The sequence below is a fragment of the Pipra filicauda genome, unplaced genomic scaffold (assembly GCF_003945595.2).
Source record: "Pipra filicauda isolate LSUMZ 115617 unplaced genomic scaffold, ASM394559v2 scaffold6_size6359152_pilon, whole genome shotgun sequence".
Lineage (NCBI taxonomy): Eukaryota > Metazoa > Chordata > Aves > Passeriformes > Pipridae > Pipra > Pipra filicauda.
The window spans coordinates 1,970,005-1,996,159 of record NW_024104865.1 but is presented as its reverse complement, the minus strand read 5'-3'; the positions used below and the strand labels follow the sequence as shown (position 1 = coordinate 1,996,159).

The 26,155-nt window shown below is 46.4% G+C and overlaps 1 protein-coding gene across 7 annotated transcripts in view; it reads left to right on the top strand.

The window, feature by feature from the left end:
- Nucleotides 1–1,863: 1,863 nt before the first annotated feature.
- Nucleotides 1,864–26,155, top strand: part of SLC8A3 (solute carrier family 8 member A3) — a 116,840-nt gene continuing 92,548 nt past the window's right edge. For 5 of the 7 annotated variants that reach the window (XM_039389009.1, XM_039389005.1, XM_039389008.1 and 2 more), the window contains exons 1-2: nt 1,865–2,374; nt 22,328–24,139. In XM_039389009.1, the coding sequence (XP_039244943.1) occupies nt 22,374–24,139 (1,766 nt within the window). In that variant the 5' untranslated portion in view covers nt 1,865–2,374; nt 22,328–22,373. Of the gene's footprint in view, nt 2,375–22,327; nt 24,140–26,155 lie in introns of those variants that run through there. The other 2 variants (XM_039389007.1, XM_039389004.1) reach the window with 2 other exon arrangements.

Sequence of the window (26,155 nt, the reverse complement as noted above, 5' to 3'; positions counted from 1 at the left end):
GTAAGAGCTCTTCCACAGCTCCAATGAGACTGCTGGGTACTTTAATGCCTTAGGCCACACATGCACATGTGCCTGTGTTCCCCCAAGCACTGGGAAGCCCTTTGCCTCCCTGAAATCACACAGGAGCATCATGCAGGCTTACAGCCCTGTGTGGGGCTGGCCAGCTCCCTGAGCTCAGGCACTTAAGTACATGTTAGATCTTGACATGTCCCCTGGCCCATATGCTTCCCATACCACGTTCTTACCTGGTATGCTGCCTTGCTTGGGTTATTTGGGGACACCAGGAGTGGCAGGTGGCATTTGGGGAGATAAAAGGCTGAATCTGGGACCCATGGGATGTTCTGTACTCTTCTGTGCCACCATCTCATATTCGTTTGCAGCAACTGTGTCCCCTGTGTGGCCTCCTCTGGCTGCCCTGCTGTCTCTGGGCTTCCATGCCCTTCTCAAACTAATATAAATAAGTAGCCAGACAGTATGGATAACTACTTTTCCAGGTCTCTGGATCCTTTCTGTGCTGAGGTGTCAGGTCAGAGGCTGCCCTGTGGAGCCATAACTAGAACCTACCAGCTGACTTCCAGGGACTTAGTGGTATGTGATTTCCTGCAAGGGACCACAGCCCATTTGCAGCTTTTCTTATCCATTTTGGGCAGCATGAAGCAGGTGCAACTCTTCTACATGTCACCCTCCCAGTAAGTCTTCTGCTGCCCTTTCCGCTTCTCTCTTTGTATGTTTGCTGCCTCTGCCTGCATGAGGTAAGAGCTCTTGCCCAGTGTAGGACTCGGGCTCAGGTTTCTCATGGCAGTTTATTCAGCTGCTTTTTACAGGGATGGTTTGCACTTGCTCATGTACTCCGGTCTTGACAGAAAGCTTTTGTGCCCTCATCACCTCAGGGGTATGGGGAATCACTGGGGACAAACGGAGTGCTTCTCTCTGGAGGATGAAACAGACCATTCTGTGGCAGGATAGCCCCATGTCATGGATCGTTGCCTTGTAGTACCTGGGCTTCAAAGAAGTGAGAAGCCATGCCAGAAGGTAAATCTTCTGGAGGCACATGTCTGCCCATAACTGCTGTGGTGGAAACAGAGGGGATCACAAGGGGAGACAAATCTATGTGCAAACACCATGATGTGTCTTGTGCTACTGCCCTATTCCACGGTTCTGGAAACCAGCCCCCAGTTGTCTTCTGCCAAAGTCAAATAACAACTTTAGAGGCAACATGTATTTTTTACCCTAAAATGACTTGCTGTCTCCTAACCTGTTATTTGACTTCGGTTAAAAAAAATAGCCGGGTGGTTTCTGCAAGTATAAACCAAAGCACACAGCTTCAAATAGATACCAGGACCAACTCTGTGTGTGCAATTATACTGCCTATATTTAATCTCTCAGAAGTGTTTGGCAGATGCTTTAAATTTCAGATATGCAATCAATATCGTCTTTTCTGAGGCTCACTCACCGTGTTCTTCCCCTCCCTTCCTTGAAATACATAAAGTCAAGTCAATATACTTGGAGGGTACAGGAGTGATCCCCGCTCTGTGAGTGTATATCTCTATCTGTATATACTGACGGAGATCTCGTAGAGGTGTGTGTGTGTGTGCGTGTTACATGCAAGACGTGCTCTGCCTTCATTTATTTTGGAAAGGGTTTGCCTTGGTTTCACCGTGCCTTGCTTTAAACGATCTGAAAATCCCCCCCTGGATTCAGAGGAATAAATATGCATGGCTTGTAATTCTGTTGCAGCGCTCGCTCCCAGCTGATAGGTGACGTGGAGTTTGGAGGCTCGCAGATTGGCTTTTTGATTTGGCTTCTTGCTGCAGTTGTGCAAACCTCGCTGGCTCCCAGAAATCAGGCTCAGCGCTCTGCTGTGCACCGTAATGCTGGGAAGCCTGGACCGAGCCCCGATGGTGTGAGCGCGGGAGTGGGGGAAGCCCAGCAGATTCAGTGGCAATCTGGGGTACAATCCATTTTCTCTTCCCCCCTCCCTCGACCCCCATTCATCTCCGTCCTCCTCGCCCTCCTCCCCCTTCGCCAGATCTCCCTTCCCTCCCCAAACTCCACCGCACGGAGCTGAAGATCAAGGCTGGTGGATTTATCAACATTTTACCTCCACCCCCACCCCCTTTTCCAGATGCACCTCCCCGCTCTCCCTGACAGCTGCAAAAGGGAGCACAGGTTTTGTAGCGAGCGAGGCAACTTGGACTGACATGCAAAGGCGAACCCCCCCGTACCCACACACACCGTCGGTGAATCACCGGGAGATGCGATGAGCTCCCTTTAGGAACCGGAAGGATTTGTGTTGGGGAGCCAGCGGAGCCCCCCTCTCCCCCATCCCCCATCCCGACCCTCCAAAAAAAAGTCAGGAAAGCCGCCAGAAAGGGTAAGTAAGGGGGTGCCACCCCCGCTCCGTGGGAGACGCGAGGCTGGCGGGCAAGTGTCCTGCTGCCAAGCGGGGCTCCATGCCTTGCACGGGAATGGCCGTGGAGCGGGGGGTGCTGGGGTGGGGTGGGGGTGGAGGGGGCGAGGGCTCTTTGCGGGCTCATCTCCCAGAGGGGGGGAATTCGCGTTGCCGAGGTGCTGGGAGCTCGCTTCATTCCTGCTGTTTTCCCGGCGCCACGGCGGCTCCGTGCCCGTGTGTGTGCGTGTGTGTGTGTGCGTGTGTGTGTTTGTGCTGCGGAGGCAGGGCTTTGCCCACGGCGCGGAGCGGGCGCTGCGGGGTGGATGCGCGGCGGGGAGGGGGCGCCGGGCCGGGCCGGGCCGGGCGCTGCGGGGCCGGGGCCTGGCGGAGCGGGCGGGCTCCGGCGGGGCGTGCGCGGCAGCACCAGCCCGGTCCCGCGGCACCGCGCGCGGCGGCCCCGGGATCCCTCCCGCCGCCGGGCGGGGGTGCCCCGGTTCGGAGGCGCGGCACGGCCCGCAGGGATGCCGGGGGCCCCGGGGGAACGGCTCTGCCCGGGGCTGCCAGGCGAGGGAAGCGGCTCTCATGCAGTGCTATAAATTTCCTTTTTTTTTTTTTTTTCCTTCTCCCTTAAATTTCCTATTTTTTTTATTTAATTTTTTTTTCCCCGCCGGGGGAGTCCGTGCCGGGCCATCCCCGGCCGCGGTTGGGGGCACCGGGGGCGCCGTCCCGGGCAGCTGTCGCGCTCCGTCCGCCGGGGCCGGCTTGTTTACCCCGGGTGTCAAATATAGCCGCTGCGCCAGGCGCTGCCCTAAATAGGGCACGGGGCTGCCGGCGGGCCCGCAGCCCCCCACGGCAGGGGGAGAGGATTTCCACACACACACACACACACACACACACACACACACACGCGCATACATGCGCACGCATGAGAGCTGACCCATATGTGGGGTGGTTTCATACTCTTAGTCTCTCCCAACCTTGCTTCAGGTTTTTGTGCTTTTCACCTGTATCTAAAGTATCAATCACTCTGGGTGAGAGATGAAACCATTGCAACTGTTTTGGGTTTTTTTTTTTACTGATACTCTAAAACGTGAGGCCATGGCCATTTCCCCCTCTGCCCCCTCCAATGGAGCTGTAGTGTAATGGTTGGGTTCCTGACTTCTTGGTTTATCCCTGGCTTTGTTCTGGGGATTTCACCTTAAAAATCTGTTTCAGATTTAAGGGGAGACACCGGAGGAACAGTTGAGGTGAGAAGGGGTGCTGTACGCACATCCTCCCCCTCCTTGTGTTTATATGTATATTCCTTTAGTTCCTCACATCTATGAAGCAAAAGGTTGATTTTGTCAAGCTGTTTTTTTATTTGTGGAGAGGACAGGGCTGGAAGACTTAGGTAACAGTCGGTAGCACCTTCCCATTCAGGAGCACTCATCCCATGCTCTCTGGGAGGCTAGCAGGAGACCCTAGAGACCAGAGCTGGCTTTGGGGAACTGCTGAGACACAGAGGCCTTGAAAGTGCTCTCTAGGTTTGGTGCAGCGGGGAGAGGCATCACTCCCCTATGGCATACAAATTTCTAGGGAGTCCCTCATCCTGCTCCATCCACTGCTGTTGAAAACATTTGTTTACTCTGATCATGGTTTGGGGAGCCAGTGGTGCTTATGTTCATGCTTCTGTGTTCAACTGGAACGATACTTGTTTCCTAAATAGAAGTAGTGATGTTGGAAAAGAGCATGTCCAGCTACTGCCGAAGGCTGGTTGAGGAGGAGCAAGAGCAACCCAGGGACCCTCAGTTCTGCCATGAGTGTGCAGTGTGATGGCAGGAAAATTGGTTACCCTGTGTTGTAAACAGAAGAGTGTAATATCAACCAGGGTGGGGAAGGAGAGGACTGATGGTGGTAGAGAGTCCTACTTAAAAGGTGCAGTACTGCTGTCTGTTTTTTTTCTCCCTAAGCCAAATATGAGTCCTGCTCTTAATAAGTGGGTGGTTTAAGCATTTCCCAAATGCCCAAGGTAGGACAGATTGTGGTAATCCCACTGCTGAGATCCTGTGTGAGAGCAGTGGAAATGCAAGTAGGTTTCTGGTCTCTGGCATACCTTCAGTGTTCTGCTAGGCACATTTATCTCCTGGGTCTCATTTGTATCATTAATGGTATTTTTCTCGCCCTGTGGGGATTTGGTGAGGACACAGTTACAATAACTAGTGGGTGACAGGATGTGAGAAAAAGGCAGATGTGTAGCCATCCTAACACCACTCTGTGTAACACTTGTCCTTTGCAGAGAGGTTGCCCTTTGCTCTGCAAAGCTACCACCTGACAGGGTGACACCTGGGTTGGCAGATGCCATCATCAGGTGGGATAGTCCTTTCCCTCACCCTGGGCAGTGCTGGAGCAGTCTTCAACACCAGCACCCAAAACAGGAGAGTGTACGTGGAGCACACAGCAAGCATGGCCTGGCTTGTTAACCAAGCTGTGCTCTGCAGGCTCTTGCTGGGCCATGGTGGGGGCAGGAGCTGCCTTGTCTGACTGAAACAGAGTGTGTTGTTTGGAGTCATGAGCAGTTTTTCTGCACAGCAGTTGTAGGGCGCTCAGGGCACTGCTCCTTGGCTTGACTGGCTTGTAGAAAGGAAAAAGGGATGAATCCAGCCTCCCTGCTTCTTCTGCTTTCCTCTGAGAAGCTGGTGGGTCTGAAGTCAGATGAGACTGATCTGAGAGAGGCAGGTGTTATGGTATTGCGGGTTGGACAGGTAGAGAGATTGCTTAGGGCCTAGGCTGGTCTGCTGCTGTGTTGTGCCTGAGCCCACATATATCCCTCATTTTCAAAGGGTGCTTCCTGAGAGAGGCATCCTCCATCCCCAAGGCAGGGAAAGGCCATGACAGAGTGTGTCAGCAGTTTTATTAGAAACCAAGTGAGGATGTATTCCCTCGGCCAATATTTTCAAGTGAAGCACTATACAGATAAATGGTCTGTCTGTCAGGGTTTTGTTTGCTTGTTTTAAACAAACAGCATCAGTCTCCTCCCCTAAGCTTCCCCAATGACCAAGTGGCACTGACAAATAGTTCCTTGTTCTTTATTGCTGTCCTGTTTCAGATGCCTTTCATGTGCTTCACAGTTAAAAAGATGGCTTTGATTGCTGGCCAAATTTTTTTTAAACCAGGCAGTAATATCTAATTCTATATTAAAATAAAAAAGCAAAGGAAATTAAATTACAAAGACGAAAATATCTTAATAGGAGGAAAAAAGTCTCTGAAGCCAGGAAGTTGATACTTGTGATGCTCCACCTACAATCACCCACTGTGTTTAGGTATTGTGGCATAGATTAATGCTTTTGTTGATTTACTGTTTGATAACGGTAACTCCTACAGGCATGGTTGGGGGCCTATGTTTCCAAGTGCTATACAAATGTCTAGTAAATTATAGTCCCTGTCCTGAAGAGTTTCATGCATTGAGAGGTTACATAGATGACAAGCTGTTCTGGGGGAACCTTTAAAACACCTGTGCTGCAGAGCTCGTGGTCCTGCACTTGCTGATTTTGGTGACATGGAGTTTGGGGCTGGAGAGGAGCTCCAGCTCATGTCTCTGCTTACCTGCAGAATGAAATCTGGGAACTGCTTTCAGTCTTCTGCAGGTTCAGTGGGCTTCTGGGCTGCTTGAGGACTAACATGGTATACCGTAGTTGGCTTCCCTCCTTCCCCTCTGCCTTAGTGCTTTAAACTGCAAGCTCTCATTGAAAGCCATCATGGATGTGAAAGCATGAAGTTCAGCATGATGGCCTCCCAGTCTCCCCCCTAGGCACTTCTGTCACTGAATTTTGCAGGAATAACAAAACATGAGGTGGCAGGGATGTCATGCCATTCTGAAGGTACCACCACAACCCCATCTTGGCAGTGTCACAATGAATAGACCCAGGTGCCATTGTTCCTGCAGTGTGGCATTATAAAGTAATTAGTTTGCCCCATAGGACGCACTTATAGATAGGTGATGATCATGCCTCTATGCTCCTATTCTCAATTTCCTGGTAATTCTGTCTTTAAATCCGCTTGCTGGAGCCTTTGATCACATAGCTGAGCTGTCATTGATGTCTCTGACAGTTGACATCATGGGAGAGAAGGGAGCTTAGGGCTCCTAACATTTCTTTTATGATAGCTTGTTTTCTAATGAAACACTCCAATGAGGATTTTCCATCATAATAAAACAGGGAGCTCTTCCAGAGCACTCAGATTTAGGGAGAAGCTTCTGTTTCCATTCACTAGCAGATTATTTTAAGGCTACAAAAGTGAACTTGCTCTGTTTGCTTCCTTCCTGTACTCTGCTGTCTTTTTACCTAAGCCACCTAAGTCAGGACAGCAGCAGAGACAGCCAGGTCAAGAGCAATCAGCAGTACTAAATATCCTATGCTGCTGGGCATGTTTTGCAACCAGTGAGGTGCCAAAGAGTTTTAGAAACTATGGACAGATGAGACTGCATTGCCATTGCTTTCATCTCCCTCTCCTAGGCTGGTACTTGGAGGCTATCTCAAAGCAAACAGCAGCACTGCAGAATACAGTTTTAATCAAAAGAAGTGTAGTGATGCAGGGATGTACCTGGGAGAGGGCACTTAGATCTGGCTGCTAAGGTTGTGTTGAAGGTGACATGTCCAGAACGGAATGTGGGACTCCAGTGCCGACAATACAAGGTGCCCTGCCAGTGTGTTCATGTGCTGCATGCTGGTGAAAACTGGTTTCCTTCACCAGAGCGGGAGCAAAAGCAGGAAGAGTTAGAGCATGTCTGCACCTCGCTCTGCAATCGGGCTACATCTCACTCTGGATGTGTCCTAGCTCCCCTCAATGCAAGTAGCGGTAGGAGAGAGTTTGTCACCAGGTCCAGGCTGGCTGTGAAACCCACCATTGCCACAGCTCCCCACACCCAAATTAGGGAAGGCAGCTCTGCCTCTGCCATGCACTGATCATGGATGGGTACTCAAAATAATGCTCTCTGTGAAGAAGCTGTCCTTTTGCTCTCCATACTGTTTGCTTTCAGGAAACTTCGTCTTGGGTCATTAAGACCTGGATGTCTTGGTTTACTGCCTTGAGGGGAGGGCATTCCTTGTTGGGAAGTAATATCTTGATGTTGAGCTTAAAGTTAACCTTAATAAGCACCTTTATCCTCTTCTTTGGTTTTAGTTGGAATTACTCAGTGACCCTTGAACATGCACATTAGTTGGGAAAATGGAGGCAGAGATATGTCTCTGCCTTTATGTGGCAGGACAAGGCTGTTTCATGGTCCAGGAGGTATTACAGGATTCACTGCTGCAAGAGGCAAACCTGCCTCTGCCATACAGCTAATGCACTTGCCACACTTGTTATTTGGACCTTGTTTTCTACAGCTTTCCCACCCTGGTTGCTTGTTCCTGCTCCTGTCCCCCACCTGCAGGATACTGGCATAGTGGCATGAGTGGCCAGGTGGTGGGTTCAGCTTGCTTTTTGACCAGATAGATTCCTCATCCTTATTTATGCCCTAGCCGTGCAAACAGTTCTGCCAACAAAAGAGAGAGCTAGAGCAGAGTGGGAAAAGATGAGCAGAGATGGAGAATGCTCAGGCTGGCTTAAGAAGCCCTGCTTCCACCTGTAAAGCTGCTGCCTAAATTGCGTGCAGCAGTTAAACTTGGAGTTGGTTCAGCCTTGAAGTCTGCTCTTGATGAAATGGATAGTGCTGAATGCAAATTAGTTGCAAAGAACCTAATATAGTGATGGAGTCTGCAAAGCACTTCTTAAGCTATTAAGAGGCACAAGAATCGGCAGACAAAAAAGACAAAATAATTTTTAATATAAAATCTTCCGAAAAACATGCATAGGTGTTGATCCTGATTAAAACAAATCAGAGAGTCTGGGCCAAGCTATTTCTCAGATGCAACATGCCAAATAGACTGAGGTTTTTCAAGAAGAGAATAAAATGAGAACTTCCCCTCTGCTCTCAATTCTTTCAAGTCCCTTGAAAGCTTCACACTAATATTCAGCATTTTATCAACAACAATTTCTACACGTTGAAGCCTCCAGACTGCATTCCCTGACAGTGCGAGTGGGAGCAGTGCCAACTGTTTTATTAGGTTTGCACCCACAAAACCCACTAGCAAGGAAGGTCTTCATGAGACCGCTGCAGGCTAAGTTTGTGCTGCTGCTATGCCCTTGCTGTGGGTGCTGCGCTTAGCCAGTGTGTGAATCCTGGAAAAACTGCCTGCCTTGGAGCTAATTGGGAACCCTCGTTTGAGGACCTGAGGAGCAGAGTGAAGTGGAGGTCTCGTCATTATCTTTAAGGTGCGAAACAAGGTGGGTCTCTGTGTGGCTTTCCTTTGTGAGGGATTCTTATGAAGGACAATGACTTGCTGCTGCTTTTGTTTTGACAGCCCGTAGACAAGAAAGCTTGGGTTATAGGAGGTTATAGGAGGCAAACAGAGGGGATGCTGCTGGAGTTAAACGTGATGGGGTATTCTCCTGTATGAGCATCTTGGAGATAGGTGCACTAGACATTGGCCTCACATAAATTACCACCTGCTCTGACTCTTTAAGCATCATCTTTTCCTTTCATTTTAACCTTCCAGAGTAGTTTCAGGTTCACTTCTTCTAGTAAATGTTTCCTTTTCTCTAACTTAAATAATCCATCTCCCCAAAGCTGACCTGACAGATGTTTCCCCCGCAGTGACCCTGCGCACACAGCACACTTCATGAAACCCTGGCTTCCATGGGGAAACGCAGCACCAGCAGTGACCCTGCTGGTGTCCCAGCTAAAAATAAAGCCTGTCCCTCCTGGCAGTGTTGGGGTTTGCTTTTGCAGTTTTACCCATTGGCTGCACTGTGCTCTTGTGCCAGGCAGAAGGCACAACTTAACCTTCAGAGCGTGATAGAGCTGCCTTCCCTCCGGGGAATCATACCAGGAGATTGAAGGTGAGAAGATGCTCAGCTGCACTTGGTGCACCTACGTCACTCCCAAAAATCTGCTGGCTTGCCTGCTGCCTGTCTAGAACCATCTCCTTGCTGCTTCATGCATCCCAGTGAGTCACAAACACCCCTCCTTCCCTGGCTCTGGCCTTTTCCCTCCTCTGCTTTTCCTTCTTAAATATAGAGATTTCTTCATGATTCTCCCGTTACTGCCCCAGCTTGCCACTTCCCTCAACAGCTCCACGCCTCATAGCTTCCCAGTGTTCTAACAGCATTGCTCACGTGTTCAGCCCGCCACATTTCCTCCGATTGTGCCTTTCTGCCTTCTCTCAGGTCCATATGGGTTTGGCTGCTAGGACAAAGCAAGAGGTTGGCCCAGTGAGGCAGCAGATGCTCATTTAAAAAAGGGCCTTTCCAGCTTTCCATACACATTAGCAAGTTTCACAAACATTGCTGAGGTAGAAGTATGCTCTGGAGCAAGAGGAGGGATTATCTGGTGAATCTATGGGTATTTTGAGTGTCCCATGCACATCTGTTTTTCCTCCGAGAGTTAGAGTACTTAATTTATTTCTTATAGCATCGAGTTCCACAGATTACACAAATGGACAACATAGAATTTAAAAAGTTTTCAGTGCTCACTAGATGAAATACCCAGAGTCTGGAAGCTTTCTGTTGGTGTTGACCTCGAGCTTCTTTTGGCTTGGTTGGCCATCTCTGTCCCTCTGATCAAAGCTGATTTCCCACAGAAGGCTGAGGGAGGGGGCTTGGGAGTTATGCTGGGTTGTGCAAGATTCCAGGCACCTCATCTACTTACTGTTGCAAAGGGAGCATGAAGAGGTGGCATGGTTATAATTTACAAGTATCTGTGTGGGAGCCAACAGCCACCAAGCACGGTGGGCTGGCTGCAATAACCTTGGACAAAGGGGTGGTGGTCTTGATAGCCACATTTGGGAAGAACCAAAGGGGTGCTGTCGGAGGAGGGATCGGGGAAGGATCACAGAAGTGTTTGCATGTGTATCTGTGGGGAGAGCAGAGGGCATGGAGAAAGGGCAGAGGAAGGATTACTGCAGAGTGAAGGGTTTTTACGACATGGGGCTCAAATTATTTGACTACCCATTTTTACTCATTTGTCTGGTCAGTGAGCTTCCACTGTAGAATGGATTCATTTCAAGGCTTCGCTAGTCTTGAAAAGTGACCATCATTTTGTTGAAGACCTTTTGTGCTTGTTCTTTTACCTATTTGAGTCACTGACCTGAATGCAGTAGTAATGGTGGCTCTGCCTGGGATAACACTTCCTATCACGTTGCTCCTCACTTGCTGGTGTTTTGGGACTGTTGCTCCTGTTTTGGCAAAGCGTTTTTCTGTCACTTGTGACACGTTTCCCAGATGACAGGAGTTACTGTCATCAGCAGTGTCAGGAAGAGCTGAGTTCACGGCACCACCACAGAAGCATGGCTGGGCATGAGAGGCTTTCTGGGCTGGGGGAGGAGGGGGTAGGGAGTGAGTGTGGAGTAAGGGTGTGAAAACAGGCTGTTTATTACCACCTTAGCTGTTGCTCCATTGAAACCTGCAGTAAGAGCGGGACCCTGCAATTTTCTTGCCTTAGCTGTGTCTTAGGAGAGATTTGGACTTCAAAGCAAATTAAGCGCATCCCAGTTTTAATCTTTTCTTTGCAGAAATGGATGAAGAGATAATTTCTGCTGCCCCTGAAGGGGACGCGAGCTCCTGAGTAAAACTGATGGAGATGTGGGACTGCTAGCATCCATAATGGAGGCTGTGCCCCTCAGTGGCAGTATTGAAGCTGTCATCTCTTTTTGCCTTGATGGCTTACATAGATCGTACAGTGGGTGGCTGCGTGGGATGAGTATGTTATCCAAGCACATACATGAAGCCAGTTACTCCTGTCATTTTACCTTCAGGATGAGGCACTTCTTGTGCTGATCCAAGGTGACAGTGGGCACATGGTGGAGGAGAGAGACTCCAAGCCATGTTTGCTGGGGTCTGGGACTGGGGGGGAAAGAGAATTTTCTTCTTCCCTTGTCTGGTTTTAGTGCATTTGGCTGATGTGGTCATCTCTCATGACTCAGCTGATGCTTCTGTTGGCAGGACTAGTTGTAGCAAATCTGGGGCCAGCGTGGAGCATTGGGAGGAGGGAGGAACCTGGGCAGGATGGACAGGAATACAGTTGATATGGAGGAAGCACAAAGATGCCCCTCAGCTGCTGTGTGATTCAGGTTGTGAAGAGGAAATAGATGAAGCTTTCATTTTGGACGTTTCTGTTATATGAAATGTTGCCAGAGTTCCTCAGGCAGCACTTTCAGTAGAATAAACTGGTTCTGCTGACTTGGGCTCATAGGACCTATGCTGATTTACGGCAGAGAAAATCTGGTCCTAAGGGCCTTCTCTCTCTTCTCTCTTGCCAGCCTTCAGCTGATGGGATGCAAGTTGACTGGGCTGAAAAGATAGTTGTCATTTTGAAGATGACTTTGTGTAAAAGGAGGCTTTTGGAGGGGAGGGTCAAGGGAGGGAAGCTGGTGTAAGTAGTGCTCTGAATACAATGAAAATGCTATTTCTTCCACTTTGGAGATAAACAGCAGTATGATTATAATATACTTTGCTAGAAAATTCTTCCGATACGTGATGCCCTGCATCCAGTTTTCAAGTGTTCTGCACTGGTATCTAAGTTAAGACGTGCTGACTGCTGGGAATTGGGAGAGTATCATTGCAGGCATGTTAGAAATGGCAAGGGAGGAGTCTCATCCTTTTCAGACACGGTGCTTTTTTTGTATGCAGTGCCCCCAGGTTGATACACATATAGGTAATCTTGATTTTTTGAATCTTCTTGAAGGATCAAGTCACATATTTACCTGACTTAGCCCTATGACATCTGTGTGGGTGGGACCTGCCTGGTGCTCTTGGCAGGAATCAAGAAATAAACTCAGGTCTTTCTTTGGAGAAAACAGCAGTAGCCTCTCATAGTCACCTGTTTGGTTTTCTGCAGGACTTTAAAATCGTGTTTAGGTGTCCAGTGAAAAATCTGTGATTTCAATGAGGTCCAGGTGTCCAAGTGGGTTAAAAAGAGCTGATCCTTTAAGCTTCTAACCAGCCTTTGAAATCTGGTCCTTCGCAACTCCTTCAGTGAAATATCTGAAACACATGGAGACCATGAGTGAGGCAAAGAAGGAATTTAGTTCTGTTGTAACAGTGGGCATTGAGGGTGTCTAGGTTCAGACAATATTTCAGATTACTGGGGCAGCCAGCCAGGGAGAGCAGACCTGCAGCTGGAACACAAACTGAAAGGAAAAAGGCGAATCAACCTGTGTGATAACGCTGTAGCAAAGAACAAATCTCCGCTTGTCTTTGGTATAGAGATCAGAGTGGCGTATGGCTTTATACGGCCCACAGGAAAGCCGTCAGAGGGTGGGGAGAGAAGAAATGAAGGTGGGGCAGCAGATAGCCTGGAGACTGCTGCCACTTACTGTAATTGCTGTAGCAGCTCAGCTTCCACTGTTTGTTGTCCATGTCATCTCTGCAATTACCATATGGTAAATATGACTTGAGTCTCTAGCAAATAACAGAGCTAATATTAAAAGAGAATCTGTAAACAACTGGTGCATAAATGAACAAAGAGCAATAAACAGCCTGGACTTATGAAGAATGAATTAATCATGGTGGATGTGAGGAGTTATTTTTTTAAAGCAGTTGCAGAATTAGCAGCTGAAAAAACAGCAAAGGATTAAGATATCTAAATTGTCAATAAGAGAGACATGGGGATATATGGCAGTAAAGGGTGAGGGTGCTGTGTGGAATCTTATTTGATAACTGTATTCAATTTGAGTGAATTTACAGGTTTTGGCACCTTCCAAGTGAAGTGGGAGGTATTTTGAGGATAACCCGTAGCTCAGTGCATTTTTCATGCCTCCTGCTGTGCTCAGATCTGCAAAAGCAGTGGGCGTGTTACAGTGTATTTCCCTCGTCTCATCTGGAGACCCTGACTTTTTGGCTGAAACTCTGGAAATCTCTGCTTTCGTTCCACACATGCCAGTCAGCAGCACAGTGCTCCTCATGCCAGCCCCACTGTGCTGGGGACACAGCAAATAGGTGGAGAGACCTTCAAAAGTGAGCAACACAGTGAGCTTCTGTATATCAATCTTGATTTAACCTTTGTAGCAGTCTGCTATCTGATGAAAACCTCCTGTGCAGTAGAGCTGAGAGGCCAGTCTTCACTATCCAGGCACGGCATTCCTGCTCCAAAGAGAGCAGGTCTGCTGCTGGTTTTGGTGGGAGCAGGCACTGAGCTATGTCTCTCACAGATACCCATCTGCTTCTGACCGCCTCGAAGATGGAGAACTAAGAGGAGATGAAGATAAATGATTAAAGGGCAGCTTGGGCTAATTTATAAAGATTAAAATAAATTTGTGTGCTTTGGCCAAAGAAAAGCCGTTGAGGAGAACAGCTATTTACAAGTATCTGAAGCATGTAAATCTCAGACAGGGAGGAGAATGGTTGAGAGTGCTCCAAGGACACAATAATGAGAACTAGCATCATAAATTTTCCTAATTTCATCCTAAATATAAGGAAGACGGCTAAAACCTCCAAGATAAATTACATCATGGCAGAGTGTCTATGGGAAGTTGTGGAAATATCGCTTGGATGATTTAAAGCTGAGCTGGACAAAGTACTAGGAAATAATGTTCACAAGGGGAACAATGCAGTGGCACTCCCTGAGGCGTGGACCAGACAACTCTTCTGTCTGTGGTCTAACTTACTGTGAAATAAGTGAAACCTGTGCTAATTGGGCTGAGTAAGGGCCTTTCCTCTCAGTCTAACATGATGAACAACAACCACTTGTTTTTTGCTGCAGTGATAAAGATGATTTCTGAAGTGTAGCCTTCTCCTCCTCCTCTCCCATCTCTGTTTTCTGCCATTCTCCCACTGCCCCGTTTGCTTCTTTTGCCTTTTTTGCTGTGTATAGACGAAAAAAAAAGATCAGAAATTTTGTTTTTATATTTCCTTGAAGGAGAAGTTAAGAAATAAACAGGCTGTTCTGGAGCACTGATTGGAGATTGGAGCACTGTGTGCCCCAGCTGCTGGCGTTAGCACCCAGCATGGCTGGCTGATGGCTGTCCCAGGAGCCCACAAGCCAGCCAGGGAAGGGCTCATTGCCTAGCTACTTGTTGCATAAAATGCAGCACATCACATGATTTGTTTGGTTTGCCTCAAATGAGTGTTTTCTGTCAGAAAACTTCTGTTTTTCTTACCTAGCTCTGGATCTAAAGAGAATGAGATATGACTACAACACTTCTCTTCTTATTTACCATTTAGTGTGCCTCTGCATGCACATAACTACAGGCTCTGCAGCACAAACGCACTGATGACAACAAACCCCAGGGTCTTTAATTGTAACAGTTTTAGATCTGCCACCAGAGTGCTAAAGAATGTCACGAGTTGCCGCTGTCATCTGTAGGATGCTGTGAGTCACTAGGTGATAAGTTGCACTCTGATGGTGGCACCTGAACCAGCAGTATAATATGTCTGTGAAGCAGGAGCAGTAAATAACACACCCTGCATGCTGCCACGGGCAGTACATAAAATGTACTGACAAGAAGTTTTCCTCACACTGCTGAAATTTTTTTCCTCTTCCCCCATTGTTCCCCAAATGGTCTTTTCTGCTCTTTATAAACCAGCAAGAGAGAGAGTGATGAAAACCAGTGCCTTGAAAGGCTGCAGCAGAGAAACCAGTGCCTGTTCCAACCCCATGTGTTGTCAGGTACTCCAGGTTGTCTCCAACAGCCGTAGTCCATGGAAGAGGCCAGGGAACCACTGAATGGGTGACCCAAGTAACTCCATATATAACTGCTGTATTTCTCTCAGCCTTCTAAACCTAAAGGAAGGACTTTCAGCCTCTTCACTGGGCCTTTCACATTATGGGGGTAAAATCAATGGTCTGGAGATTGTGCTTGGAAGTACCTGCCCTCTCAGTTTGGGGTTGTTCATACTGTGAAGAATGGTGTGTTCACATGTGCACTGGAATACAAGCACATAAAGACTTTAATTGTGTCTAGAAGTTCCTCTAAAGGACTGATGTTTGAAGATCTACCTCTAAACTTGCAAAGGAGGCTTCCCAGTGACTTCTAAAAGGTCACGACAGCGACTTTTTGCCAAATACACGTTTGCCACCAATGGACTGCAGTGAGCTTCTAGTGCAGTTTGTACACATGGTGGGTTTGCTCTGGCTTCCCATGCTCCAACACTGGGTGTGGCGGTCACAAGCAGTCCTAGACCCCATAACTGTGCTTTCTTATTATTTTACTGTGCAGATGACTGAGCACTGGCACAGGTTGCCCCAAGAGGTTGTGGAGACTTCATCCTCTGTCCTTCAATATCCTCAGATATATTTTTGAATATATTCAAAAGCCAACTGGATGTGGTCCTGGGCAACTGACTGTAGGTGGCCCTGCTTGAGCCGGGGGGTTGAATTAGATAGCCTGCAGAGATCCCTGTGTGAACTGCCCATTTTTAGGTACTGGAAAAACAACAGCAAGATTTGTGTAATACTCATGAAAAGAAAAACCCTCATCTATATCAGAGCAGATAGTATTGCCTTTTAAGCAGGAGAATGCCCACTACTAATCTGTAGGTCAGCCTAAATACCAGGTTTTGCTTTTTGAATGTGAAAAAGGTATGGTTCTGGCAGGAAAAAAAGTAGAAAAGGGTAACTCTTGCTGTCTCTCAGGCTGAGGAATCTCAGAATAGGGATATGTATGGGGAATGGATGAGCAAACACACCGCGGCTGAGCTAGCCCACACCATAAATAAGGATGGGGCTGTGATTGCCCGCTGAAGGCTTTCTGCAGTGTCTGCCACCTCCTATACGTGTCTGTGCACAGAGCATTATCTGCAGCTCCTATATCCCTATAGCTGTCTATCCTATACAGATATTTTTCAGCTGAAGTGAGAGCAAGGAAATAAAATGCCTGGCCAGTCAAGTGCAGTTGGTGCGGAAGAGGACAATTAAGTACAGGCATCTTTATGGGTTAGCTATTTATGCCACTGCTTCTCCAGGAGCATCATGGATACTAAAATACAAAAAACCCAGCATGGATCGGTTCCCCAGGGTGAGTTGAGTGTTTGGAGGTTGCTCCTAGCCATACATAGACTTGTGCTCCGTTTGGGCCAGCCCCTGGGATCACCGGATATAACCAGGTCCCATCACTGCAGCACTTTTAAAAGGAATTAGTAGACTTGAGTCATTATGTCAATTAACACCCATTTACCACGCTAGAATGGTAGGTACTGCTCAAATTAGTAGAGACACCAGCTTGTAAATATTAAAAGACTTGCTACGGGAGCCAGTGGCTTTTTTTACGGTAGCTTTTTGCATGGTCTTGAGAGAAAAGAAAGGCTCTTCATGACACATACCAGGGGGGGTTAATCCGTAGGCAGTTAATTTTGGGTTTTGGCATGTTTACTATGAAGTGCAGAGCACACTTACAGCTCCCCGCTATATCTTTTTCATCAAGCCAAACGGGGGGGATCTGGTATGGCTTAAACATGAGTTATGGTGCTTTTTTCCTCATAAAATCTAGCTGGTGCAGTAGTACAGAGCTAAACTACCTATTGCTGTGTCATAACCTGTGTAAAGTCAGCTTGGGGTCCTTGGTTGTGCTCATTTCAGGTAGGCTTGTGCCATCAGTCTGATGATTTAAGGCCTGGTCTGTACTGGAAATTTGCATTTGTCAGACAAAGTGGATCTAATGACACTGCTCTGGCTTTTGGCTTGCACGTAAATCTTAACTTGTACTCTGGATACTACTCTTGTAGTGATGAGCAAGGCGTTCAATAGCATTCGAATGGAAACAATCAAAAAATATGCTTTGTTTTTTATTAAATATTTTGCTGTGCTTTTATTTCAGGTGAGGGAGGAGCGTGAATTAGGTATATAATACCTCTTCTGTGAAAACTCAGTTATGTATGTTCTTTGGCAGAAAGGCTATAGTTTCAAGTTTTGCTCATATTTGTAAAAAACCCAGTGTGCTCAAATCAAAAAGCTTTTATGTGCTTTGGAGCTGAGGAATGTGAAGTCATGTTATTAAGCTGAACCTTATTTCTGTCTCCCCCAGCTTTGGAGCAGGGCTATAAGGCAACATTAATAGCAATGCTGTATCCTCTCTGTTCTGGGACAGATGCTTGTCAAGTGCATCTTCATCTTGAGATATCTCTGTCTGGCCCCTGTGCAGCACCCACGCCTGAATGAGGCTCACCCTGTGCTGAGATCTAATCAGCAGCCTTTCCTGGCTGGTCTAGAGTCAGGGAAGAGAGGATGTATGGCCACAGATGTACTCCCGTGTCTCATTTATTTGGGAGATGGGAGGGAGAGGGGAAGGAGAGGAAAGTGCCAGAAAACCTAATCTTATTTCAGTTCAAATCCAAAAGCTTTTGTGATGGTTTAAGGCGAATTTTGCCCAAGTTAGAAATTAATAGGGACTTAGGGTGTTGCCTTTAGTTTTGTATTTAATGAGCAGTGATCTTGGGAATTTGGTGTGTGGCGATTATGTGTTATCAACCATCTTTGTGTTATGTTGCATCTTGATTTGATTTCTTATAAATGCTTCCTTTTGAAAATATCCTTGCCTTTAGAGTCATGTGAGAAGCTGTGTATAAAAAGCTAAATTATAAGGGATCAGTATAGCCTTCCCAGCTTTCTGCCTCATATAGGTCCATAGCAGTCAAACTATCAGTCTTCTGAAACTCAGCTATTATAAAACGTCATAGAATTGTATCGTAGAACCATAGAATGGTTTGGGTTGGAAGGAACCTTAATTGTGACAAGCACAGTCCATGCTACTTTTTGGACTGTCTTCAGAAGTATTTCAAGAACTGATCTTTCTATTTATGGGTTCTATTTATGCATTTATGGATCATGTGGCCATTGTAAACTCTTGTAGAAGAAGGAGTTCCCTCTGCTAAAATAACTACCATGTGTCTTCCCAGAGCCTTGATATTGAATGCTAGCTCATTCTGGTGCAGTGATGCTTGCAGCATTTTGTCTCTCCTTTGCATTGATTGATTACTTTGAACTTCTACCAGATAGGTGATACTATCTGGTCCCCTCACTACCAATACTGAGCAGAAAATTATGTCTGATAGCAAAGAGGTAGTGGAAGTTATGGTCCTCATGGTATAAAGCTGAAGATCATCCAGCACCGACTTCCCACTGCTGCTGCAACCTCCTGTTGTTTGCACCCCTCAGTGATGTTGCTGCAATGACACCTCACTGTGCCAGATGTGGATGTGTTTTGTCACACTCGTGCCAGAAAAGTGACACTGTGGTGCCTCCTGGGTGACTAGGACTCAGGACTGAGCTGCAAGCCTGCCTCTAGGCTTGGTCCTCAGAGCAGGACTCATGCTGAAGGAGGGCTCTTGACACAAGCAGCCCTGCTGAAACTAATGCCGCTACTTAGAGGAGAGATGGGGGATGTGTCTACTGCACAGATGTGTCTACTGGGGGATGTGTCTACTAGCCAGAGCCAGGCCAGACTACGTAGATCCCCTCCAGTGATCTCTTGGCTGTGTTTAGTAGTTATATTTGAGGGAGAACTTTCACCTTGGATAAATAACCTTGCTGACCTAGAGCTACAGAGTGAGTTTTAACTCTTCTGCCTTCTGTTACCTGAGTGTTAAACTGTTACCTCAATGTTTTATTAAGAGCAGTTTTAAAATTTGATACTTTTATTCTGTTATAAGTCATTTTTGCAGCAGTTCTCGAGGGGGGATGACCACAAGAATGCTTCACTGTATTTTTCAGATTGGTTAGGTTGATAATGAACACGTATTAAGATTGTATTAAACAGCATGTGTGTGGATAAAGTCCCTGGGGAGTTTTACCTGTGACAAAGAATTGCAGGATTGGGTCATTACTATATCATTTTAGAAAAGTGATTGTGGCCTCCACTTAACGTTAAAATGTTTGTCAAAGCAAGTGAAAACCAGTGAAGAAAAATATTCCCAAATTCTGAGATTTTAGTCTACAACACATAGCCTGAGTTTAGAGGTCCAAACACATAAACAGAGGCTACCCTGGTAGAGATTGTCTTTGAAATAATATACTATTCATTTGACAAATAGTGAAATTACCCTCTACTTAGAATTAAATTAAAAATTTAAGCAGGACTGACAAGGTCCTGGAGTGTGTTGAGAAATGCCTAGCAATAAAAACCATCATGGCATTAGAGAAGTTAGACAGATAGTGTTAATTACAGAAGTTGTTTGTCCCACAGAGAAGGAGATTGGTAGTAGCAGTGATTTATTTCAGAGGGCAATTTAGTCATTGAACTATTCCTAGACAAGGCTCTGAATTTAAGTGATACTTAGACTCCTAAGTCATTTTTGAAACCAAATTTAGGTGCTTGAGTCATGTAGATGTTTTTGAAATTCCTCCTGTCTTTCTGTCAGCCATTTCTACATGGATGAACTTGGAAGACACAGCAGCTACTGGCTGTGGTACAGTTAGGTAGGAGCTGGGAGCTGGAAGTGTCAAGAGGTTGGTGGATAACTGCCAGCAGTCATAGTATGGATAAGGATGATCTGATGTGCCCGGGGTATTTTTGGAGCTGCTGTGCTTGTATAGTTGGTCTCTGTGTGCACCTTGCATCGGAGGCACCTGGAATGTGTCATCTTTGCTGTGAACGTGCACGCATCTACCTTGCAGCCCAGAGATCTTGGGCTTGCTGCTCGTAGTCACTCTGCACATGTTCACTGCCTCTTTCTCAGGGATTTCCCAACATCCTGCAGCTATAAATCTGGTAAAATACCATGTGGAGAGGGAGGGAGGACAAAATGGGAACATCAAATGGAACCCAGGTCATATGTGCTGGTTAGCTGAGTCCTCCCTGTGACTCTCTGCAGGCAGTGGGGCATTTTACAAAACTTCAAGGCTGGAGCTGGGGCTGGGCTCTCTAACAGCCCCCACTGGGGCTGAGGTCCCTCTGATCCCTGGGAGCTCGATCAGGCGCTGGGGCTAAGGAAGACAGGCAGATAGATAAGTAGGCATTGGAGTGAGAAGGTATGTAGGCAAACATGGGAGAATCTTGCTCTTCTGAATTAGCCTACATAGCATGAAGAACTATATTGTTTTTTAATATCAAGGGTGTCAGACATGGATTTGTGATCCTGATACCGCATAATCAATTCTCTCCCCTCTGCTGTGCTTTGTCAGGAGCAGTTTTGTTCATTTGCTTGTTCACGCTTTCCTTCCTGTTTTGCTTGTCTTTATAGATTTTTATCTGAAAGTTGAAAACGGTTTTTGTTGATATCGGGAAGATTGCACCTGCTTTTGGAAATAGGCGAGTGACACAACATGATGATAAAATAGCCATTTGAGATGCATTTGTTAATGCTGATAACAGAGTAATGTTGTCTGGAATATTTACAGTGCAAGGGAGGGAGGGGGGAGCCTCCTCAAGTGTTTAGGGGTCAGTTCAACTCTTTGAACTGCTGCCATCTGAAGGTTAGGCATCTGCCCTAAACTGACTGACTAGGCACCCTCTTGAGATCATGGCGAGAGGTGGGAAGGGACATAATCCCTTCTGGAGATGTGTGTTTTAAATACATCTTTTGTGTCAGAACAGGATGGGACAGAAAGGATTGTGCCCTGGAAATTACTGTCTCTTTCCGCTGACTACAACGGGAGCCTAAGTGACTTTGACTTGCTGCCCAAGATTTAGATAGTTACAGTAGGGAAAATGAATCCCAGGCCTGCTCATTTGGCAGCACAAACCACAATGAAAGTTAGTGGGAGTTAAGGCTTTTGAACCTTCCAAGTGCTGTAGATAATGCTGCTATTAAGTTTGATGTTTCCTGTGAGATACTTGCCTGTGTCTGGGCTCACAAATGTGATTTGTTGGTTAAGCCTGAGACCAAATTCTTCCAGAGGTCTGTTAGGAAGGAAGGAGGATAGTGTGATCCGTGACAATATGAAGGGTTCAGAATCCAATTTTAAGCAGTGCAAGCCCTGCAGCAATGTAGTCTGTAAGTAATAGAAGGTACTGTTGGGCAGTGATATGCCAAATCTATGTGATACATTGATCAGATCCATTGTTTTTGTATGGTATTTTAGGTTAGAGATTACTTTCATTGTAGAAGATATTTTAATATATATCAATTTCTTAGGGATGCAGAGGGAATGTGGGTGGGTACCTGCATTTTGCTCTGTCTGAGTTTATGAGCACAACTTTTTCTAACTGTACTGGTTTTGTAGGTTTCTGTGACTATTTAAAAACAGGATTATTGATGTAAAATGTGACCATCCAGATCACAGAAGAAAGGCTTCTGTGATCTGGATGTGAAAAATGGCCTTTGCCAAGCACGAGTCCTCTCCCCTATTTCTGGGATGATATCTTTACCTCCGAAAATGGAGGCCCTGTGTCTCAGAAGCTTGTGGGAGTCCTAGGGCCCTTCTGGAGACTCTGCAGCTATTAGGAGGGGCTGGCTGTAGGGATGATTTGGCCACTAAGGTACTCCATAATTTATAACTGAATTATATCCTAAAATGGACTTCATTTGGAGATTGCTCATTGGCCTTAAAAGTTGCTTTTTGTGTTGCTAGTGATTGCTTGACTTGTTTTATTCCCTGTGTCGTGAGGCAGGGGAGCCCTTAAATTTGGGTTCTTGTACTGAGTCGAAGTGCTATGTGCTGCGGAACACCATGGCATCACTAGGTGAGTGGCAGCTGAGCACTCAGTTCTCCTGTTGCACATGTTGTAGGTCAAGAATGGGCTATTTTATATATATATACACTTTTCCTCTGAATTACTTTTCTAGCAATTGATCTTCATCTGCAGGGCATGTAAATGCTGCAGTTTGTTAGAGTCCCTGCTAAATACCTTCTTCAAAGTGACAGAGAGACAACCCATGCATCTCTACCAGTACTCTTCAGTGGTGAGAGACTGAAGTGTGTTTGGGTAAATTTTGCATCTTCCTTCTCTCTCATGCTTCCCTCCCTCCTCTCTGTTTTGTTTGTTTCAGGTTCTCGGCCTTTTTGGATCTACGCAGTGGAAGCTGCATCTTGTGTATGGCGTGGTTAAGCTTGCAGCCTGTCACCTCGGCCTTCCTCCATTTTGGGCTGGTTACTTTTGTGCTGTTTTTGCATGGTTTGCAGGTGGATGCTGGCCTGACGGGAGACTCAACCAGTTCAGTACAAAACAGCTCGTGTTCAGGATCTTTTGACTGCAAGGAGGGTGTTATCCTGCCAATATGGTACCCAGAAAACCCATCCCTTGGGGACAAAATTGCCCGTGTTATCGTATACTTTGTAGCACTGATCTACATGTTCCTTGGAGTCTCCATCATTGCAGATCGTTTCATGGCATCTATAGAGGTCATTACATCTCAGGAGAAAGAAATAACTATTAAGAAACCAAATGGAGAGACCACAACGACCACCATTCGGATTTGGAATGAAACTGTTTCCAACTTAACCCTCATGGCTCTGGGCTCCTCTGCTCCTGAGATCCTCTTGTCTCTGATAGAAGTATGTGGGCATGGATTCATAGCTGGAGACCTGGGGCCCTCAACAATTGTTGGCAGCGCAGCTTTCAATATGTTTATCATCATTGCCATCTGTGTCTATGTGATCCCTGACGGGGAAACCAGAAAGATAAAACATCTGAGGGTTTTCTTTGTCACAGCTGCATGGAGCATCTTTGCTTACATCTGGTTGTACATGATCCTTGCTGTCTTCTCTCCAGGTGTGGTTCAGGTTTGGGAAGGCCTGCTCACGCTTTTCTTCTTTCCACTTTGTGTCGTTCTGGCCTGGATAGCAGATAGACGTCTGCTTTTCTATAAGTATATGCACAAAAAGTACCGTACTGACAAGCACAGGGGCATTATCATAGAATCAGAAGGTGATCACCCTAAGGGAATTGAAATGGATGGCAAGATGATGAACTCCCACTTTTTAGATGGGAACTTAGTGACTGTGGAGGGGAAGGAGGTGGATGAATCTCGCAAAGAGATGATCCGGATCCTTAAGGACCTGAAGCAAAAGCACCCAGAAAAGGACTTGGACCAGCTGGTGGAGATGGCTAACTACTATGCGTTGTCTCATCAGCAAAAGAGCAGAGCTTTTTATCGCATTCAAGCAACCAGAATGATGACGGGAGCTGGCAATATTTTGAAAAAGCATGCAGCTGAGCAAGCCAAGAAAAGCACCAGCTTACATGAGGTGCGGCCAGAGGAACCTGAGGAATTCATCTCCAAAATTTATTTTGACCCATGCTCCTACCAGTGTCTTGAGAACTGTGGTGCCGTTCTTCTGACAGTGGTGCGGAAAGGAGGGGACATATCCAAGACCATCTACGTGGACTATAAAACAGAGGATGGCTCTGCCAATGCTGGTGCTGACTATGAGTTCACAGAGGGGACTGTTGTCTTGAAATCAGGGGAGACCCAGAAGGAGTTCTCAGTGGGCATTATTGATGATGACATATTTGAGGAAGATGAGCATTTCTTTGTGCGGCTTAGTAATCTCCGTGTGGTGGAGAGTGAGGAACCTCCAGAGCTCAATAACTCCCCATACCCAAAGGCCATACTGGCGTCTCCTTGTGTGGCCACAGTGACTATCCTGGATGATGACCATGCTGGCATCTTCACATTTGAGTGTGACATTATACATGTCAGCGAGAGCATCGGTGTGATGGAAGTCAAAGTCCTAAGGACATCAGGTGCTCGCGGTACAGTCATAGTGCCATTTAGGACAGTAGAAGGGACAGCGAAAGGAGGTGGAGAAGACTTTGAAGACACTTACGGGGAGTTGGAGTTCAAGAATGATGAAACTGTGTAAGTACCCCATTCATTTCAGTTCCTGGGTCTAGTTCTGGTGTTTAACCCCACATTTTGCATCCATTACAGGTGAATGCTGACGAGGGACAGGCTCCTTTCTTCACTTTTCCATCAGTTTCCCTACTTACCTCTTTCAGGCAAGAACCAACAGCAGGATTTAAGAGCTCAAAGCTCTTGTCCATTCCCTCTTGGGAATGACAAATTGAGGCTTAGAAATACTGGGGGCCAGGGGATAGGAGGAAAATGTATCATTCTCTGAGGTCCTGTACTAAAGCTAAGGGCTAATGGAGAGTTAAGATAGAGAGAGAAGGAAAAGGATGAGGTTTTACTTGGCTAGGCGAATACGGGAAAGCCTCTTTTTGAACACCAAACATAGAGCTCACAGGAGTATTTTGCAATCCCTAGATGAAAGGTTCACAACAGTTATTCCTAGGCAAGCAAGTGCTGCTCAGTAGACATGGGGCTTTATTTTCAAAGGAGCAGCGCATCATACCTGTGTCTCTAGGCTTGCCTGTGCAACAGTCAGATCCATGGGGCAGCTAATTTAGAGCTTAGGCACAGCTGCAAGCTATTCTGCTGGACTTGAAATCCTTGCAGCCTTTATGTCCCTGTGGTCTACCCATATTCCCCACATCACCTTCTTTATGATTTTTCTATGTCTGTTCATTTACTACCTGTGTTTTTTCCCCTTATCAAATGCTGTGGCAAATGGCAATAATGCTCCGAAGCACTGCAGATCACAGCCTGTCCATGTGGCTTCATGACCCAGTGTTTTCATACAGAATAAGGAAGGGAAGTAGCATCCTATTAATTCAGCTTTTTTTATTGCGTACAAAGTAGCCAATACTAAGCTAGGAAGTAATAAAGACCAGAGAGGCAATAATGTCTATTTGCTCTAAGTACCTGCTGTTAACTTTAGGGAGGAATGAGAAAAATCCCTTACCTGAGTAGGGAGAGGGAGAGGGGTGTGAGCCCGGTGCTAAAACTCCCTAGTGTTAAGTGCCTAGGTTCCTTTTGTTAAAGCCTAATCACTTGACCCATCACAGGAAGAATTGTGCAGACTTGCATCTGGCATCGGAGAAAGGAAGTCTTTGTACCAAGCCTCCCAATACGGTACCCAGAAGGATGTTAATGTATTAAGTACTATAGAGTAGGGATGCCCTAATTCAGTAGCACCTGCTGCCTTAGCCCACTAAACCATTTAATCCAGCTAATATCCACTGCCCTGATGCTTGATTATAAGTACGTGTTCTTCCTGTTAAAGGAAGAGAAGCTTCTGATTGGCTGACTTCAGCCACTGTCAGAGATGGAAGGGGATCATCTGGCCTTTTTCAGGGAGATGGGCCATGCAGGTTAGTCTTATTAATTGAGCCGCAAGCTGATTTCTCTAAAGAAGGTGAAGAAGAATGTCAGAGTGTGATTACAGTCTCCTGTGAGTAGGCTACCTAAAGTATAATGGGTACTACCTTGATTCAACCAGGTCTTCAAGCAAAGAGACTTTTCTTGCTTGAAGAAGACCCATCAGTAAAAGGCCTGCAGATTTGGGATGCGAGAGAGCAAGCCCATGAGCCATCTTCCTCCAAACTATATTCCCTTTCTCTCATCTTCTGGCCGATGGAACAATTCTTTTTGTCTTTGAAAAATTTGACAGGTCAGAACATACCCATATAGTTGCTTCACTTGGGTTAAAACAAATCACATTCAGCAGGATCAGGCGCATCCTTGTGGGACAGACTCTAGTGAAAAAGAAGACAGTCCAGAAAACAAGTATGTGTAGGTTCCTTAATGCTGTCGGTTTTGACCCAGAGATACCCTAGAGCATAGGTAAGGCATTAGTGAGTGATGTGCTTCAAGTGTGCCAACAGCTGATGCATTAATGTGACTATCACTTCTGCATCAGAAGCCTGCTGGGATCAAAGCCTACTAGCCACAGTGGCCATGGAGACCATGTGGCTAGCAGAGATTAATTTCTTTTGAAGCTAGAATTAGCGTAGCTAGCTCAACATAGTGCTT